The following is a 17,026-nucleotide window of genomic DNA, read 5'->3' as shown; positions in this document are numbered from 1 at the left end:
AAAACTTTAATTTAACAAAGGAAACAGTGTGTTCCCTCACAGCCTTGTTCAATGGTAAACTGTAAACATGAGACAGGAGAGGGCCTTACAAGGCGATGGGGGATCTCCCCATCACAAGCTGGAATGCTGAGTGGGAGGGAGGTGAAGCTCTCTGGATGTTTCATTGGAAAAAAAATGGTTGCACTATTACACGTCCACTCGAGAGCTTCTGGTTTTGTGATTTTCTCTGGGTTTGCTTTAATTGAGGAGAGTGAGCTGTAGAATATTAAACAACAGTGTTGGGAACAAAATTTTGTTTTCTTTGCCTTGAAGAGGCAAATGCCTACTGGGTGTGCCAAGTTAATCAAATTATTAAAGAAATTTGGTTAAATTATAACATAATATGATGGATATTTCATAAGAATATTAACTGTTGAAGTATCTAAAAGACCTCAGATCTATACAAATCTCACAGTTGAGCCATTATCTCAAATTAAATAGCAGAATGGAGAATTACAAATACAAGTTTATTAGTGGTACTTGCATCACTATTATTGCCCATACTTGAATTTAGGGGTTTTGCAAAACCCTTTACCCGAAAGCAGGGGTGTCAAACTCAATTTCAGCCTGGGCCACTTCAGCATTATATATACCCTCAAAGGGCCGGTTGAAAATCTGATTTGGTAGCAACCATACAAATCCAATAATATTGCATATTTTGTGCATTTAAAATACACATTTGTCAATAAATCATTCAATTTGAGGTTGGGATGTATATGTAAATTATTATATTTACAGTTACATCTGTGAGAATATGAATGCCTAATCTGTATAGGGCTAAATGAAAATGTTTTGACAGAGCAACTAAAATGGGTCTCCTCTGTAGATGTCTTTCATCAGGCTCCTACTTATTAAAATACAGTCATCTCTTAGAGTTTATGAAAGCAAACAAACCCTGTTACATTTTCCTACAATCATACAGCATTATTAAAGAGACCAGATTTTACAAAGAAGGAAAACTGATAGCTTGGTTCATAATAATTATGAAATTATGAGAACAGTAAAGAAGAACAGTAATTTAAATACCATAATTAATACAGTTAGTGTTTTTAAATCTGTGGTAAATGTTTGTAAGGTGTATGAAGTGTATGTGGAGTGAAAATTCTTCTGATTCATGTGTGGTTTTTTTTTTCATGATTTCTCTGTTTTTTATAATGGCTGGGCTGTTTAACATGGATTTAAAGTAGTTTAATCAATGATACATTTGAAGTTTTGCATTAGAATTCAAATGTGGTTTGTTATCCTTACCACGTTTGACACAAGCGCTGTTTATAATGGTCTGCACGGCATGTTGCAGTCTGGGAAAAATGCATCTGCCCAGTGCTCACGCACCTCTTTGCATTTTTCTCCATTGATCCAGGCAGCAGTTGGTGCTGTTGATAAAGATGTGCGCTATACGTTATAGAGTGGTAGGTGAATGAACGCACCTTCTCTGTGTTCACGCCGCTTGACCAGAGCTGAAAGTTGTTCTGGGTAGCGCTGTTTTGTTTAGCTTTTTAGAGAGTTAAATGTGCTCCAGGAGAATGCTCATTAATATTCATGGGGAAAGAGCTAACTGATTGGTCAGTGAGACGTTCCATTTACCTTCCATCATACATTTTAGAAAACAGCTCGTGGGCCACATGAAATAAGGTGGTGGGCCTGTTTTGGCCCGCGGGCCTTGGGTTTGACACCTGTGCCCTAAAGGCTCTGTATACTGCATATGAAGAACGAACAGGTGTGACATAATTTAGAACGAAATAGAATGAAAAAAACAAAGGTGTTTTTGACTTCGTTTCGTTGGTTTGGAAAAGCTGGCCTGGATGAGCTTTTAGGAAAACTTCTTACCAGTGTCTAAACAACTTACTGCCATTAGTCCATGTCATTGGTAGGTGACAAGGTCAACTTTGAGTTGGTACAAATTTTCCTACCTACCTTACCTGTATAATCATTTACTTTTAGACATTTTCTAAGATCATGTTATGCAATTTTTCTTAATCAGTCTACAAAAGGAATCCGATCTACTCAAATGCTCTTTTAAGTGCCCATTGTCTCATGTGCCAACTGCAGCCCAATTTTTGTCTGTATTCTACCCATTAACACTCTTTTATACACCCATCTTTGCAGTCGTATCATTTTCATCATTAATTAGAATAACAGACTGTTATCGGTATATATTATGTCTGCTTATATGTTATATGTGGAAATGGAGTGGTGGTGGTGTAGTGGTCTAATGCACATAACTGGTAAACTGGTAATCAAAAAGTCGCTGGTTTGATCCCCACAGCCACCACCATTGTGTCCTTGAGCAAGACACTTAACTCCAGGTTGCTCCGGGGGGATTGTCCCTGTAATAAGTGCACTGTAAGTCGCTTTGGATAAAAGCGTCTGCCAAATGCATAAATGTAAATGTAAATATGTTAGTGCATTAGCATCAGAGTGTAAACAAGACAAATTACACAATATCTACTGCATATACAGTATATTACTTAAAATCTTCACCAAGTAGTTAAAACAGCTTCTTTTAATGATCTAGTGTGAATTATACACATAGAATGAGGCATAAAGTCATTGATAACACATTTCAATGTAACATTAGTTGATATTTAGTCTTGAGTGTCCTCATATTTAAATGTACCTTTAAACACCTCCCCTAGCAGTGTGGCTGATGTCTGAATGTTCGCTAAATGTCTGTAGTTGCTCAGCTGTTTCAAACTTCTTTTTGTCCTTGTGCTATGGACATGAGTGAAACTTCAAAGCATGCAACTTATTGAGGATGCCATATCTAATGGTCATGATTAGAATGTCATTGAGACATGGCTCTTTTGACTTGGCCAATAAGGAACCACCCAGAACACCTAAGTAACCTCATAGTAACGCCCTCGCAACCACCCATAACAGCCCAGCGTCACAGCCACAAGTTTTGCTCGGACAAGCGGCACTCACATTTTCTTCAGAAAATGTAAAAATCTATGTATTTATGTTTCACAACTTTTGTCAATGACGTCTGTTATTCCCCATCAGACGGAGCTGACTGACCTCCTCAGGCCCCTCTCCGAACAGATCCAAGAGGTCCAGAATTTTCGGGAGAAGAACCGTGGCAGCAGCCTGTTCAACCACCTGTCTGCAGTGAGCGAGAGCATTCCTGCACTGGGCTGGGTTGCTGTGGTGAGTGGAAATGCAATTTCTTGGATATTGACATGGGCCCTCACTTCTTATGGACAGTCTATGAAGAGTCTTTACAAAAAACACCTCTTGAATAATGTTTTTAATTTATGAAGGCCATTTTAGAGTACATGGTACGTAGTAACCGCAAATTTCCAGGTGGCAGAATGGAGGTGGCACTGAAAGCAGCACCACTTGCCAAGTAGTTGCATGAACATCCTGCCACTTTGTCTTGCCTTTGTCAGAGGTGATTTTATTAAAAAACAATCAAACAGTATTTTGATTGTGTTTGTGTTTAGTTCCCTTCAAAATCTCTGCCCATTAATCATATTTATTTAGGTTGTATTCATGGTTAGCTTATTTTATAGAGAAATAATAATAAATTTTTTGTAGAAATAAATACCATTTTAGTTATTTTATTTTAGTTTTATTAGCTATCACTTACATGGTACACTTAAACAAAATGTACAGTAATCACCACATTCAGAGTTGCAGTGTGTATGGAAAACACAAGATCACAAGTAAACTTGACTGTTGTGTACCTTCTAAAATGCCCTTAACTGATCCATAAAGCATCTGGTTTTACTAATACAATCTTATTTGTTTTGACTTTTTGCATTCAGAGTTGGTCAAGGCCTGTGCCTTATCATGCAGACATCAGACAATGATGAATTAATGAAAGCCCACCAAATAAACTTTGAAATATATCACCATATTAGGCATGTTTTCTTTGATTGTGACAGACTTCAACAAATCATCTGAGACTGAAAACACCACCAAACTGTTATTTGATTTTGTATTTATTTTTTATTGTGTATACTCTTCTAAAACCATACACATGGAGGTCTTCTTATCATGAATGAGTGTATCTAATCTCTACAATTTGAAATTGGACCAAGAAAGATCTGGATTCTAGCATTGTCCTGTTTTCAACCACCACTGCTGTTTTCTTTAAAAATATGCTAACAAATTCTCTTTTCTTGTCATCCTCTGGCATACACCTGCAATCATGTCAGTAATGGATATGGATGCATCAGTATTCCAGTGCTTCAACTGTAACAGAAATTGATGATGCTATTCTTTGTTTCTTTCTTTCCCTGTGGTTTCTGTCTCTTGTCCTTCAGTGCCAGAAGCCAGGGCCTTACGTGAAGGAGATGAATGATGCTGCAATATTCTACACAAACAGAGTGCTGAAAGACTACAAAGACACGTTAGTGTGTTTTACGTATTTATTTACACCTGGGTTATATCAATATGCATGCTAAACAAATCATTGAAAATATATGTTACTGAGTATTGATAATATAAGTTACTTATACATAATATACATCATTGCAAAGGGGGGGGGGGATCAGCTTTCTAATGACACCTAGAATTAATTTCTAGTCCACTCAGAGGCCGAGATATTCAAAGAAACGTCTCGGGTTACATGTGTAACCCTTGTTCCCTGAAAAAGGCGGAACGAGATGTTGCGCTGCTAAGCGCTACGGGGGGAACAGCTTTCGCTGTGAGCCGAGCTGAATAATGTGTGGAACACGTCAGTGGACATTGACCGGAATTTATAGCCTCGGCTGATGTAATCATTAGATGCACCTGAGGCCAGGCTATAAATGGATACGTCACCAGGTGTCGTCAGATACTTCTTTTTGAAGAGCAGTCCTGGGACGTCCCAGTGCGGCAAAGCAGCGCAACATCTCGTTCCGCCTTTTCAGGGAACAAGTGTTACACATGTAACCCGAGGCGTTCCTTTACAAAAGGCTTCACTACGATGTTGCGCTGCTAAGCGCTACGGGGAACGCAATACCCACGCCACCGCACTTGGGGCTGTCCGGACCCCTACGGTTGTGCAGTGTACTCACAAAAACGCGAGAGGTCTCAGACATGAGCTTGAGATGTCGACTCAAGGGCATAAGAGCCCAGAGTAGCATAAACATCTAAACCATACATTTTTTGATGAATGTGTGCGGAGAGGACCAGTCTGCCGCATCACAAACCTGTTCAGGCATGAGTTGAGATGTCGACTCAAGGGCATAAGAGCCCAGAGTAGCAAAGCATCTAACCCATAAAGCTCGATGAATGTGTGCGAAGAGAACCCTATCGCAACACAAACTTGTCATAAAAACTGATGAATGTGCGTGGAGAGGACCAACCTGCCGCACCACAAACTTGCTGCAGAGGGAGACCTCTAGCCAAGGCTTTAGAGGAGGAGAGCCCTCTGGAAGAGTGCGCCCTAAAACCTACTGGCGAAGCTTGACCGTGCGCCTCGTAGGCCCGGGCAGTAAGGTCCCTCACCCAAAGTGACAACCCGGTCACGGCTTCAAAGTGAAGAACTGCTGCCCTGACTTTACGCCACTAGCAAGTGCAGTGGACATAATTCTGAAGGGCACAGACTGGACAAAGTCTGAGTAGTCTTTAGCTGCTCCGGCATTTACAAACGGCAGGGAGTAGAAGGCTTAGAGAATGACTGGCCAAGGGCCGAGAAAGGCACCTTGGGCAGGCATTCAGGGTGAGGGTGCAAAGAATGCTCTTGGTCCTACCTGGGGCAACTGAAAACAGGCCGGCAAAAGAGACAGAGCCTGTAGTTACCCAAGTCTCCTTAGAGACGTAATTGCCATATGAAAAACCATCTTGAGAGTCAGAAGTCTACCAAACGCTGACTCTAGAGGTTTTAAAAAGGGGGGTCTTACCCTATGAAGAGGTCCTAGCAAGGATGCCTCTTAGAGGGCACCCCGCCCACCAAGGCGTGGCAAGTCGAGTGGAAGCCACATAGAACCTGGCAGTGGCGAGGCAAGTGCCCGCTGACAGTTCTTTCCACAGAAAATCCAGAACTGAAGCAAACTGGCAGTTAGCTGGTTCTGTAATTTGAACTTATTAGAAGGAAACGCATGCAGGCGCATTTGTGCCATGTATGCGCCACCAGGATCAGCACCCCGAGGGGGACTGGGTGACTCGGGAGAAGTAGAGGAGACATTGCGCTATCAACAGAGGCTGAAGAGGTCCTCTTCTGCCCTGTAAAATCTACCCAGATCAGTTCCAAGGGAGGGAGCCCTAGCACTTGCAATGGTCTCGATAACTTCAGGAGAAAGCCCTGTGAACCTCAGTTGGTACCCTACAGGGGCCAAGCATGAAAGGTTTCACAATTCGGGCCGGGGATGAATATGCCCCCTGAGCCTGAGAAAGAAGGTCCTACCTGATCGGAATCACCCAAGGCGAACCGTCGAGGAGAGATATTAACTCCGAGAACCATATCCTGTTCAGCCAGCACAGCGCCATTTATAGGAGGCAAGACCCTTGCTGGTGAACATTGCCAAGACCCCCGGGAGCAGAGAAACCGGGGAAAGAAACGCATACAGACGCATTCTGGGTCATGTATGTGTTTTAACGTCCAGACCCAAGGGGGCTGGGTGATTTCAGGGAGAAGTCGAGGAGACATTGCGCTATTCATAGAGGCGAAGAGGTCCTCTTCTGCCCTAAGATCTCACCCAAACTTGTTCCAAGTGGAAAAAGCCCGGCATTTAAAAAGGTCTCGATAACCTCAGGAGAGAGCCCTGTGTCCCTCAGTTGGTACCCTTAGGGGCCAAACATGAAAGATTCCACAATTTGGGGCAGGGATGAAATATTGCCCTGTGCCTGAGACAGAAGATCCTTCCTGTTCGGCACCGCCAAAGGCGAGTCGTCGAGGGAAGAGATTAGCTCCGAGAACCAAGCCCTGTTCGGCCAGCGCGGTGCTATCAGTAAGAGGCAAAAACCCTTGCTGGCAAATTCTGGGCAACTACTACCTTAGGGTGGAGTTCTTAACTCCCCCGTTGGTATTTTCTGTCTGGACCGTAAATCTGCTCCCATATATGGGCATCCAGGGATATAACTGACCTGAGTGACAGGAGCTTGCCCTGGGCCCTAAGGAGAACCCAACGTGTCAGAAATACAGCTGACAAGAACGTGGGTCTCCTTGATTATTTATGTAAGAGGCTACCGCTGCATTGTCCACCCGCACCAAGACATGGCAGCCTCAGGAGGAGGTATTTCAGGGCCAGAAATACAGCCATCAACCCGAGACAGTGACTGTGACAACCGAGCTGACGACCCTCCTATCCCCTTAAGCTGGACTGACCACTTAAGGCCGCTACCCGCCCATCAGGGAGGCGTCTGTTGTTAGCAGCCTGCGACAACAAGACGCACCTAGAGTGGGACCCAAGGCAGAGAACCGGGTCTGAACCACATAGAAAGGGAACGAAGCCTGAGGCGCGTAACCCTATTTAGCCTAGGGGTTTTGGCCCTTGGAAGAAATCCCCTGGCTTTTGGCCACAACAAAAACGGTCTCATGAGCAGAAGGTCCAGAGGGATCACTGTGGACGCCTTCAGCCCTGAGACCTGGAAATCATTGATACTGATAACAGTGCAACCTTGACCTAGCCTGACTTTGCTCAGGGTGATCTAAATGGACTCAATACTAGCGGGAGACAGTTGTGCCCGCGATTGAGATTGAACTCCATACGATGCCCCGATAGACAGTGTTCTGAGTGGGAGAGAGGACGCTTTCTTGGCGTTGAGCCTCAACCCCAGAGAAACAGATGAGCTAAGATGATGTCCTTGTGCTGAACTGCCAGTTCCTGGAACTGCGCTAGGATCAGCCAGTCGTCTACATAATTCAGAATGCAGATGCCCCGAGTCGCAAGGAGCCAGCGCTACATCATGCATTGTGAATGTGCGGGTAAAAATGGCTAGGCTGAGTGAAAGAACCTGACCCTGGAAGACTTCGCCCCTGGAAGTGAACCTCAGGAACTTTCCATGTTGTGGCAGAACTTCTAAATGAAGTATAGAAGTGCGTCATAAGATCGATGGTGACCAGCCAAACGAATTGTAGGGCTTGAGACATGACCGTCTTGACAGGCATCATCTTGGACTTGAACACCCACGGGTAGTTCAAGCTTTAAGATCTAAGCCAGACGCCACCCCTCACCCTCCATGGGTAACGGGAAGTATTTAGTGTAATAACCTAACTCTCTCTCTGGAAGGGGAACACATACCGTGGCCCCTTTAACCAGGGGAATGAGTTTTTGTTTTTACAAAAAAAGAAATCCGGTTTACGGTAGTGAGAACATGCCGTGAAACACGGAAAAACGGCGAATGAATTAAATCCTGACGTCCTTATAAGACCCACAAAAAGAATATATCCAGCAGGAGTTTCCACGCTGCCAGGATCTCTGAGATGGGTATTATATTTTAACACTTCCTGTTGAGGGGTTGTCGGGTGCTTCGCGTCCTGAATAAGATGCAGGAACAGCGAAAACACCCAATTTTGGTGGAAGCCTCTGCAACCCGAAACACCAAGAGGTGGCGGGAATGGGGGGCTTCGAGGGGGTACCGGGAGGGGTGAAGTGAAACACGCGCCTAATCTAGGTGCAAGACCATCAGGGTTTTCTCTTGGGTCTTGCTTCGGGGCTGGCGAGGGCGGCGAGACTGTCCCCAATCCCTGGGAGGAGGAGCACGACTCGCCACACTTTGTTTTTGAGCCTCCCTTCAGTCAGGACCGAGGCGGTCTGCGGCTTGCTCGTCAAGCGCCAGAACCCACACTCAGGTCAGCCCAGGGGTCAGCCTGGTACGCCTGTAAAACAGCATAGTGTGCAGAGCAGCACCAGCCTGACCTGCTGCTTGATAAGCCCTTCCCACTAAAGTGGAGGTTGTCCTACAAGGCTTTGAGGGAGAGAGGGCTACTTAAGTGACGATGCCGAGCCCGGCAAGAGATAGCCATAAGCGTCTCTTCGACCGGCGGCATCACTGAATACTCGCCGTGCCTCAAACACGGGAAGAAATATATATATATATATATATATATATATATATATATATATATATATATATATTTTTTTTTTTTTTTTTAGGGGTTCTCCATGAGCTGAAAAAGCTCTTAATGGAGGTTTATCAAAGAAGGGAAGGAACCCATGAGGCGTTCCCTGTCTTAGACTGGAAGATAAAATCTATCCCCTAATTTGGAGCGTTTGGGGGTCTCTTTTTGACGTGGCCAGACCAATCTGGCAACCGCACGAGTAACAACATCGAGCAATTCCTCCGTAGATCTTTTATCGCGGACGGAAAGCTTCGAGGCCGGAAGAGAATAGCGATCCACCTCATGAGCCGCGTCGAGATCATGTGAAGAAACAGCTGGGTTTGGGGAGAGAGTGAGAGAAGGGATCAACCCGTCTCTTGCTCCTCAGCCAAAACCATGCAAGAGCCCCACTGAACGATCTTCTTTTGAGAGTGCTGACTCCGGAAGCAAGCGAGGCGAGCACGACGCACTCTGCCTGTTAAAGCAAATCGCAGTGCTCGCACCGCCCTGCTGCAACGCGGAGCAGCGTGCTCCCAAACAAACAGCAAAAACTGATGTGTGTCGTCTTCAGCTATAGAGCGAGAAGAGGGAACACGCACGCTTGTGGCTTTCAGTCATTCTCTCTTTTTAGAAATATATATATATAATATTTTCTAAACAGAAGAGAAAAGAGAACAAAGAACAAAGTTCACTGCACACTGTTTAACTGATTCTAACTCCTAACAGAGGAAAGAAAGTTTTGACAGGGTGTGTGAAACACACAGAAACAGAATCAGCTCTGAAAAAGAGTTTCTGACTGACACCTGGTGACGTATCCATTTATAGCCTGGCCTCAGGTGCATCTAATGATTACATCAGCCGAGGCTATAAATTCCGGTCAATGTCCACTGACGTGTTCCACACATTATTCAGCTCGGCTCACAGCGAAAGCTGTTCCCCCGTAGCGCTTAGCAGCGCAACATCGTAGTGAAGCCTTTTGTAAAGGGAACAATGGGGGTGGTGCATGAAATGAAAATTAGACTGAATGTCTATGGGCGAGGAAATCTTTTTTATTAAAAAGGGGGAGGGAACCATTTTTGGCAATTAGTCCAAAGTATGTGTAAATGGTGAGCATTTAAATTTGAGTGTGAAACTGCAGCCCAAAAATGCCCCAGAGTTGAAAAGGTTAAAGTTCTCAAACACAATTCATAGTGAATTACATCCACATTATTGTCATATATTAAAAGTTCTATAATACAATTAAATTTATATTTTCATACAAATATCATACATGATATTTGCTCATTTGAAACGTTTTACAGTTGCTGTGCAGTTGAATGTTCTCTTATGTTTTCTCCAACCGTCTCTGCTGACCCCAGTGACCCTCATCATGTCGAGTGGGTGCATTCCTATCTAAGTATCTGGACTGAACTCCAGACCTACATTAAAGAGCACCACACCACTGGACTCATCTGGAACAAGACTGTGAGTGTGACTTTGAATTACAACATTAGTTTGAACTGACCACAAGTTACCACTTGTTTGTTTTCAAATTCATAAACAAATCTGCACTTTTCTAGAAGATAGGAGATGGCCAATTTTGGTTTAGATATTGTGTTTCATTTTCAAATTAGGGAATGTTGAAACTGCAATACATCAAAGCAGATTTTCCATTTGTAGTCATGCAGGGGATGGTTGAATGCATAAAGAAATTCATCTTAGATATTTAACATATGCACTGAAGTGTTTAGTTATTACAATAAATAGTAAAGTCTAGTAATTTTTATTTGTATAGCGCCTTTCACGACAAAACAGCTTTACAGAAAATCATGCATTAACAGAAAATAAAAATTTTGTTAATGCAAACTAAAAGTTTGATAAAATATGATTGTGAATTGTGTATAGAAATTAAATAATAATTGTATTTATAACCACAGTGAGCAAGCCGAAGGCGACTGTGGTAAGGAACTCAAAACTCCATAAGATCTTGGTTAATGGAGAAAAATAACCTTGGGAGAAACCAGACTCACTGTGGGGCCAGTTCCATAGATATGTCCAACCAGTGCCATTAGATTCATGCCAGCCAGCTTTGAGAATTCTACTCAAGTTTTCTCTTTTCCAATTGTGTTTTCGTTGACTGAATTTAGACATATGTGTCTTCTTATAATATGCAGTGCTGTTTCAGAAGGTAACAGAAGTTTCAAGAAAAGTTTTAGAAGGAAAGTGGCCAACCTATGTGGTTAACATAGACTCATACAGCCAAAATTAAAATATAATAAGTAAAATAAATTCTGGCCAAAATGTATTTGAAACAGAAAATATTTTATTTAAACCTTCAAATTTCAAAATACAGTGTATTTCAAAAACTACTACCTGGACAAGAATGTAGATTTCTAATATCAAATTAAAATTTGGTATTTAAATGTAAATATTTGTGTGTTCTATATATTTAGATTTTGCAGTATATAAAAAAATGTACAACAAAAATATCTGGAAAAATAAATAGCGCAAATATTATAAAAAAATATATATACGTATTTTTATTAATTAACATAATTAATAAATTGAAATAACAGGTGACTCAACACTGTTAATATACAACATTACTATTGCTCCTTTGATATTGCTTTCTAATATTTGTTATATTTCATTTTATAAAAATATATATTATTTCAAATAAATATTTTATCCATATATATACTGTAGATATATAAAATATGTATATATAATAATATAAAAATATCTATATATTTTATAATATTTTTGCTATTTATTTTTCTTGGTAAATTTATTGGACATTTTTTGTATATTGTAAAATCAATATATATATATATATATATATATATATATATATATATAACCCACAAACATTTACATTTATATACAAAATGTTATTTTTATATTGGAAATCTACATTCAATCATACAAATCCGGAGGCAGTTGCAAGGTACCGACAGGCCCGAAGGGCTGCGGCCTCGGCCGTGAGGGAGGCAAAGCAGTGGGTGTGGGAAAAGTTCGGAGAAGCCATGGAGAAGGACTTTCGGTCCGCACCAAAGTGCTTCTGGAAAACCGTCCGCCATCTTAGGAGGGGAAGCGGGAACCATTCAAGCTGTATACAGCAAAGATGGGACGCTGTTGACCTCAACTGAGGAGGTTATTGGGCGGTGGAAGGAACACTTTGAAGAACTCCTAAATCCCAACACGCCCTCTATGGTAGAGGCAGAGCCGGAGGATGATGGGGATCAGATTCTATTTCCCTGGGGAGGTCATTGAGGTAGTCAAACAACTCTGCAGTGGCAAAGCCCGGGGATTGATGAGATCCGACCAGAAATGCTGAAAGCTTTGGATGTGGAGGGGTGTCATGGATGACACGCCTCTTCAACATTAGCGTGGAAATCTGGGACAGTGCCTAAGGAGTGGCAGAGCGGGTGGTGGTTCCCTCTTCAAAAGGGGGATCAGAGAGTGTGTGCCAGCTACAGGGGTATCACACTTCTCAGCCTCCCTGGTAAAGTTTACTCCAAGGTGCTGGAGAGGAGGGTTCGGCCGATTGTCGAACCTCGGATTGAAGAGGAACAATGCGGTTTTCGGTCCTGGCTGTGGAGCGACCGACCAGATCTTTACTCTCGCAAGGATCCTGGAGGGGGCCTGGGAGTATGCCCATCCGGTCTACATGTGTTTTGTGGATCTGGAGAAGGCGTATGACCGGGTCCCCGGAGATACTGTGGGAGGTGCTGCTGGAGTACGGGGTGGGGGATCCTTCTTAGGGCGATCCAATCCCTGTACGTCCAAAGCGAGAGCTGTGTCCGGGTCCTCGGCACGAGTCGAGTTCATTCCATGTGGGGTTGGTCTCCGCCAAGGCTGTGCTTTGTCACCAATCCTGTTTGTGATATTCATGGACAGGATATCGAGGCGTAGTCGAGGTGGGGAAGGTGTCGCGGTTCGGTGGGCTGGGGATCTCATCGCTGCTTTTTGCAGATGATGTTGTCTTCATGTCATCATCGGTCCGTGACCTTCAGCTCTCACTGGATCGCTTGGCAGTCGAGTGTGAAGCAGCTGGGATGAGGATTAGCACCTCTAAATCTGAGGCCATGGTTCTCAGCAGGAAACCGATGGAGTGCGTACTCCAGGTAGGGAATGAGGTTTTGCCCCAAGTGAAGGAGTTCAAGTACCTCGGGGTCTTGTTCACGAGTGAGGGGACAATGGAGCGGGAGGTTGGCCGGAGAATCGGGGCAGCGGGGGCGGTATTGCACTCGCTCTATCGTACCGTTGTCACGAAAAGAGAGCTGAGCCAAAAGGCAAAGCTCTCGATCTACCGGTCAATTTTTGTTCCTACCCTCACCTATGGTCATGAAGGTTGGGTCATGACCGAAAGAACTAGGTCGCGAGTACAAGCAGCCGAAGTGGGCTTCCTCAGAAGGGTGGTGGGCTTCTCCCTTAGAGATAGGGTGAGGAGCTCAGTCATCCGTGAGGAGCTCGGAGTAGAGCCGCTGCTCCTTTGCGTTGAAAGGAGTCAGTTGAGGTGGTTTGGGCATCTGGTAAGGATGCCCCCTGGCCGCCTCCCTAGGGAGGTGTTTCAGGCACGTCCAGCTGGGAGGAGGCCTCGGGGAAGACCCAGGACTAGGTGGAGAGATTACATCTCCACACTGGCCTGGGAACGCCTCGGGGTCCCCCAGTCAGAGTTGGTTAATGTGGCTCGGGATAGGGAAGTTTGGGGCCCCCTGCTGGAGCAGCTGCCCCCGCGACCCAACTTCGGATAAGCGGTTGAAGATGGATGGATGGATGGATGGAATCTACATTCTTTCCCCTGTGGTACATTTTTGATAATAAAATATTTTCTGTTTATATATATAATTTATTTATTTATTATTCCTAATATTTTTTATATATATTTTTTTTGTATATTTTAAAATCAAAATATATAAAAAGTCCACAACATTTATATTTATATATAAAATGTTATTTTGATATTGAACATATGTTTTATTTAAAAACAAACAAAAAATAAAGAATATATGTTTTGCCAGATTGGGACACAAGTTTTCTTTGTTTTAGTTTCTTAATGAAATAATATTTACTGCTTTGTATCCGTTGTGTAAAACAAATTTAAAGCAACACCTTCGAGAGGATACACAGTTCACTCCTCAAGTAGTTCTGACAGTTTTCATGATGTTAAATCCTGCCTGTCAGGGGGTGAAATAGTGTGTGGGTCTCAAACAGAAACCTGAGAGCCCTCACTGACTGTGTGTCAGCTGTCCCTCCTGCCGTGTGTGGAGGACTGTATAGTATGACAGGTGGTCCTCGGGGTCTTTTTGCATGGGGGTTTTAACACAGAAATGTCCTCAACAAAAGCTTTGTGTCTCTCTGGCTTAAACACCTGCTCTCACACACACTCCTCGTAATTCAACCTCTACTCTCATGTATTCTACATTCTACCTCCTAGTAAACTTAGTTTACTTCTGAATATATTTGCACATTAAATACAGTTGAAGTCAGAAGTTTACATACACCTTAGCAAAATACATTTAAACTTTATTTCAAACAAATAAATTAAACTTAAACAAATAAATTAAACTTTTATTTATTTCATCACATGCCCAGTGGGTCAGAAGTTTACATACACTGTTAGTATTTGATATCATTGCCAATTGTTTAACTTGGGTCAAACATTTTGTGTAGCCTTTCACAAGCTTCTGACAATAAGTTGCTGGAATTTTGGCCCATTCCTCCAGATAGAACTGGTGTAACTGAGACAGGTTTGTAGGACTCCTTGCTTGCGCAGGCTTTTTCATCGGATTGAGGTCAGGGCTTTGTGATGGCCACTCCAATACCTTGACTTTGTTGTTCTTGAGCCATTTTGCCACAACTTTGGAGGTATGCTTGGGGTCACTGTCCATTTTGAAGACCCATTTGCGACCAAGCTTTAACTTCCTGGCTGATGTCTTGAGATGTCGCTTTAATATATCCTCATCATTTTCCTTCCTCATGATGCCATCTATTTTGTGAAGTGCACCAGTTCCTCCTGCAGCAAAGCACCCCCACAACATGATTCTGCCACCCCCATGCTTCATGGTCAGAATGGTGTTCTTCAGCTTGCAAGCCTCACCCTTTTTCCTCCAAACATATCAATGATCTTTATGGCCAAACAGTTCAATTATTGTATCATTAGACCAGACGACATTTCTCCAGAAAGTAAGATCTTTGTTCCCATGTGCACTTGCAAACTGCTGTCTTGCTTTTTTATGGCGGTTTTGGATTTGTGGCTTCTTCCTTGTTGAGCAGCCTTTCAGGTCGATATAGGACTCGTTTTACTGTGGATATAGATACTTGTCTACCTGTTTCCTCCAGCATCTTCACAAGGTCCTTTGCTGTTGTTTTGGGATATATTTGCACTTTTCACACCAAACTACGTTCAAATTTAGGAGACAGAATGCATTTCCTTCCTGAGCGGTATGATGACTGCATGGTCAAATGATGTTTATACGTGTTTATACTGTTGCTTGTACAGATGAAAGTGGTACCATTTGGAAAATGCTCCCAATGATGAACCAGACTTGTGGAGGTCAATTTTGTTTTCTGAGGTCATAGCTAATTTCTTCTGATTTTCCCATGATGTCAAGCAAAGGCACTGAGTTTGAAGGTAGGCCTTAAAATACATCCACAGGTACATCTCCAATTCAGTACATCGCTTACCAAAAGCTAATTGTCTGAAGGCTTGACATAATTTTCTGGAATTTTCGAAGCTGCTTAAAGGCATAGTTAACTATGTATGTAAATTTCTGACCCACTGGCATTGTGATATAGTCAATTAAAAGTGAAACAATATGTCTGTAAACAATTGTTGGGAAAACAACATCCTAAATGACTTGCCAAAACTATAGTTTGCTAATATGAAATTGGTGGAGTAGTTAAAAAATTAGTTTTAATGACTTCAAACTAAGTGTATGTAAACTTCTGACTTCAACTGTATATATCACGCACTATCAAACTCCATGTTTCAGCATCACTGTTTGTTCTACTATAATTCCCGCTTCCTTTAACAATTTGTCCCTGTGACTTTTCACCTTCTCACAAGGCATTGACCTTTAGGGTCAGAGGCTGACTTGCCCAACTGTTAAACGCCTACTGAACATCAGCACAAGTACTGGGATTACAATTGTGTGTGTTTGTATAAGACAGGAAAAGATGAGTGTGCAACAGTTGTTTAAGTGTTGAAGTGGGGACCTCGTGCAACTGTTAGTGGCAGCTGTGCTGACGATGTGAAACAGGCGTAAGTGTGCTGTCAGGGTAACACAATAGCCAACTGTGCCATACAGATCTGTTCTTTTACTTTAAATGTTGTTGAAAGAGATTTTTTCCAGTGTCAGAAACACATGGACTGATGTTAACTCATTTTGAGGATCAGTACTAGATTAATAGAGACATTTCTTAAAGAATACTCATCGAGCTGTGATTGTATTCAAAGCATTTTTTACTTAGCACAAACCAATCCGTTTCTTAAAGAGATATTTCACAAAAGCTTTTTACTGATATTTATGTGATATTCATAATTTGCATGCACAGTGGTTGACACACATACTTGGTCATTATTATTACTATTTTTCACACTTTGGTACAGCAGAAGTAAGGCTGCATGATTATTACAAAAATCATAATTGTTGATTATTTCCATTGATATTGTAATTGCGATTCATTTCGATTAATAGAACTGACATTGAAATCTTATTTTGTGTGGTTGAGAACTATATTCCTGAATTATTTTATTGCTGTTTTATAAATCAGTAAAAAAAAGTCAGTTCCAATATGGTGAACAGTTCTTTGGCCTTTATAGCAAAATGATAAATATTAATTATTTAACCGTTGTATACATTTTACACAAAGCGAGCAAAGGACATATTTGAGATTGGTTAATGCTCCATCTGCAAAAAACACGTAGTAAAAAGAGCATTTCGACTTAACTGAAAAAGACTTTGAATGCTGTAATTGACAAGTTTCACTATTAGTTAATTGTGGCAGCCGTAATTGTAATCTTAATTATAT

At 42.3% G+C, this 17,026-nt stretch overlaps 1 protein-coding gene across 1 annotated transcript in view; it reads left to right on the top strand.

Moving 5' to 3' along the window:
* The window catches only part of LOC127620102 (adenylyl cyclase-associated protein 2-like), a 52,152-nt gene that overhangs the window by 22,162 nt on the left and 12,964 nt on the right, over positions 1–17,026 (top strand). Inside the window, exons 5-7 of the mRNA XM_052093202.1 lie at positions 3,043–3,186; positions 4,308–4,393; positions 10,369–10,474. Coding sequence (XP_051949162.1) covers positions 3,043–3,186; positions 4,308–4,393; positions 10,369–10,474 — 336 coding nt within the window. The remainder of the gene's footprint in view (positions 1–3,042; positions 3,187–4,307; positions 4,394–10,368; positions 10,475–17,026) is intronic.

This window comes from Xyrauchen texanus, chromosome 26, assembly GCF_025860055.1.
Source record: "Xyrauchen texanus isolate HMW12.3.18 chromosome 26, RBS_HiC_50CHRs, whole genome shotgun sequence".
Lineage (NCBI taxonomy): Eukaryota > Metazoa > Chordata > Actinopteri > Cypriniformes > Catostomidae > Xyrauchen > Xyrauchen texanus.
This window is presented reverse-complemented; position numbering and strand designations above follow the sequence as displayed.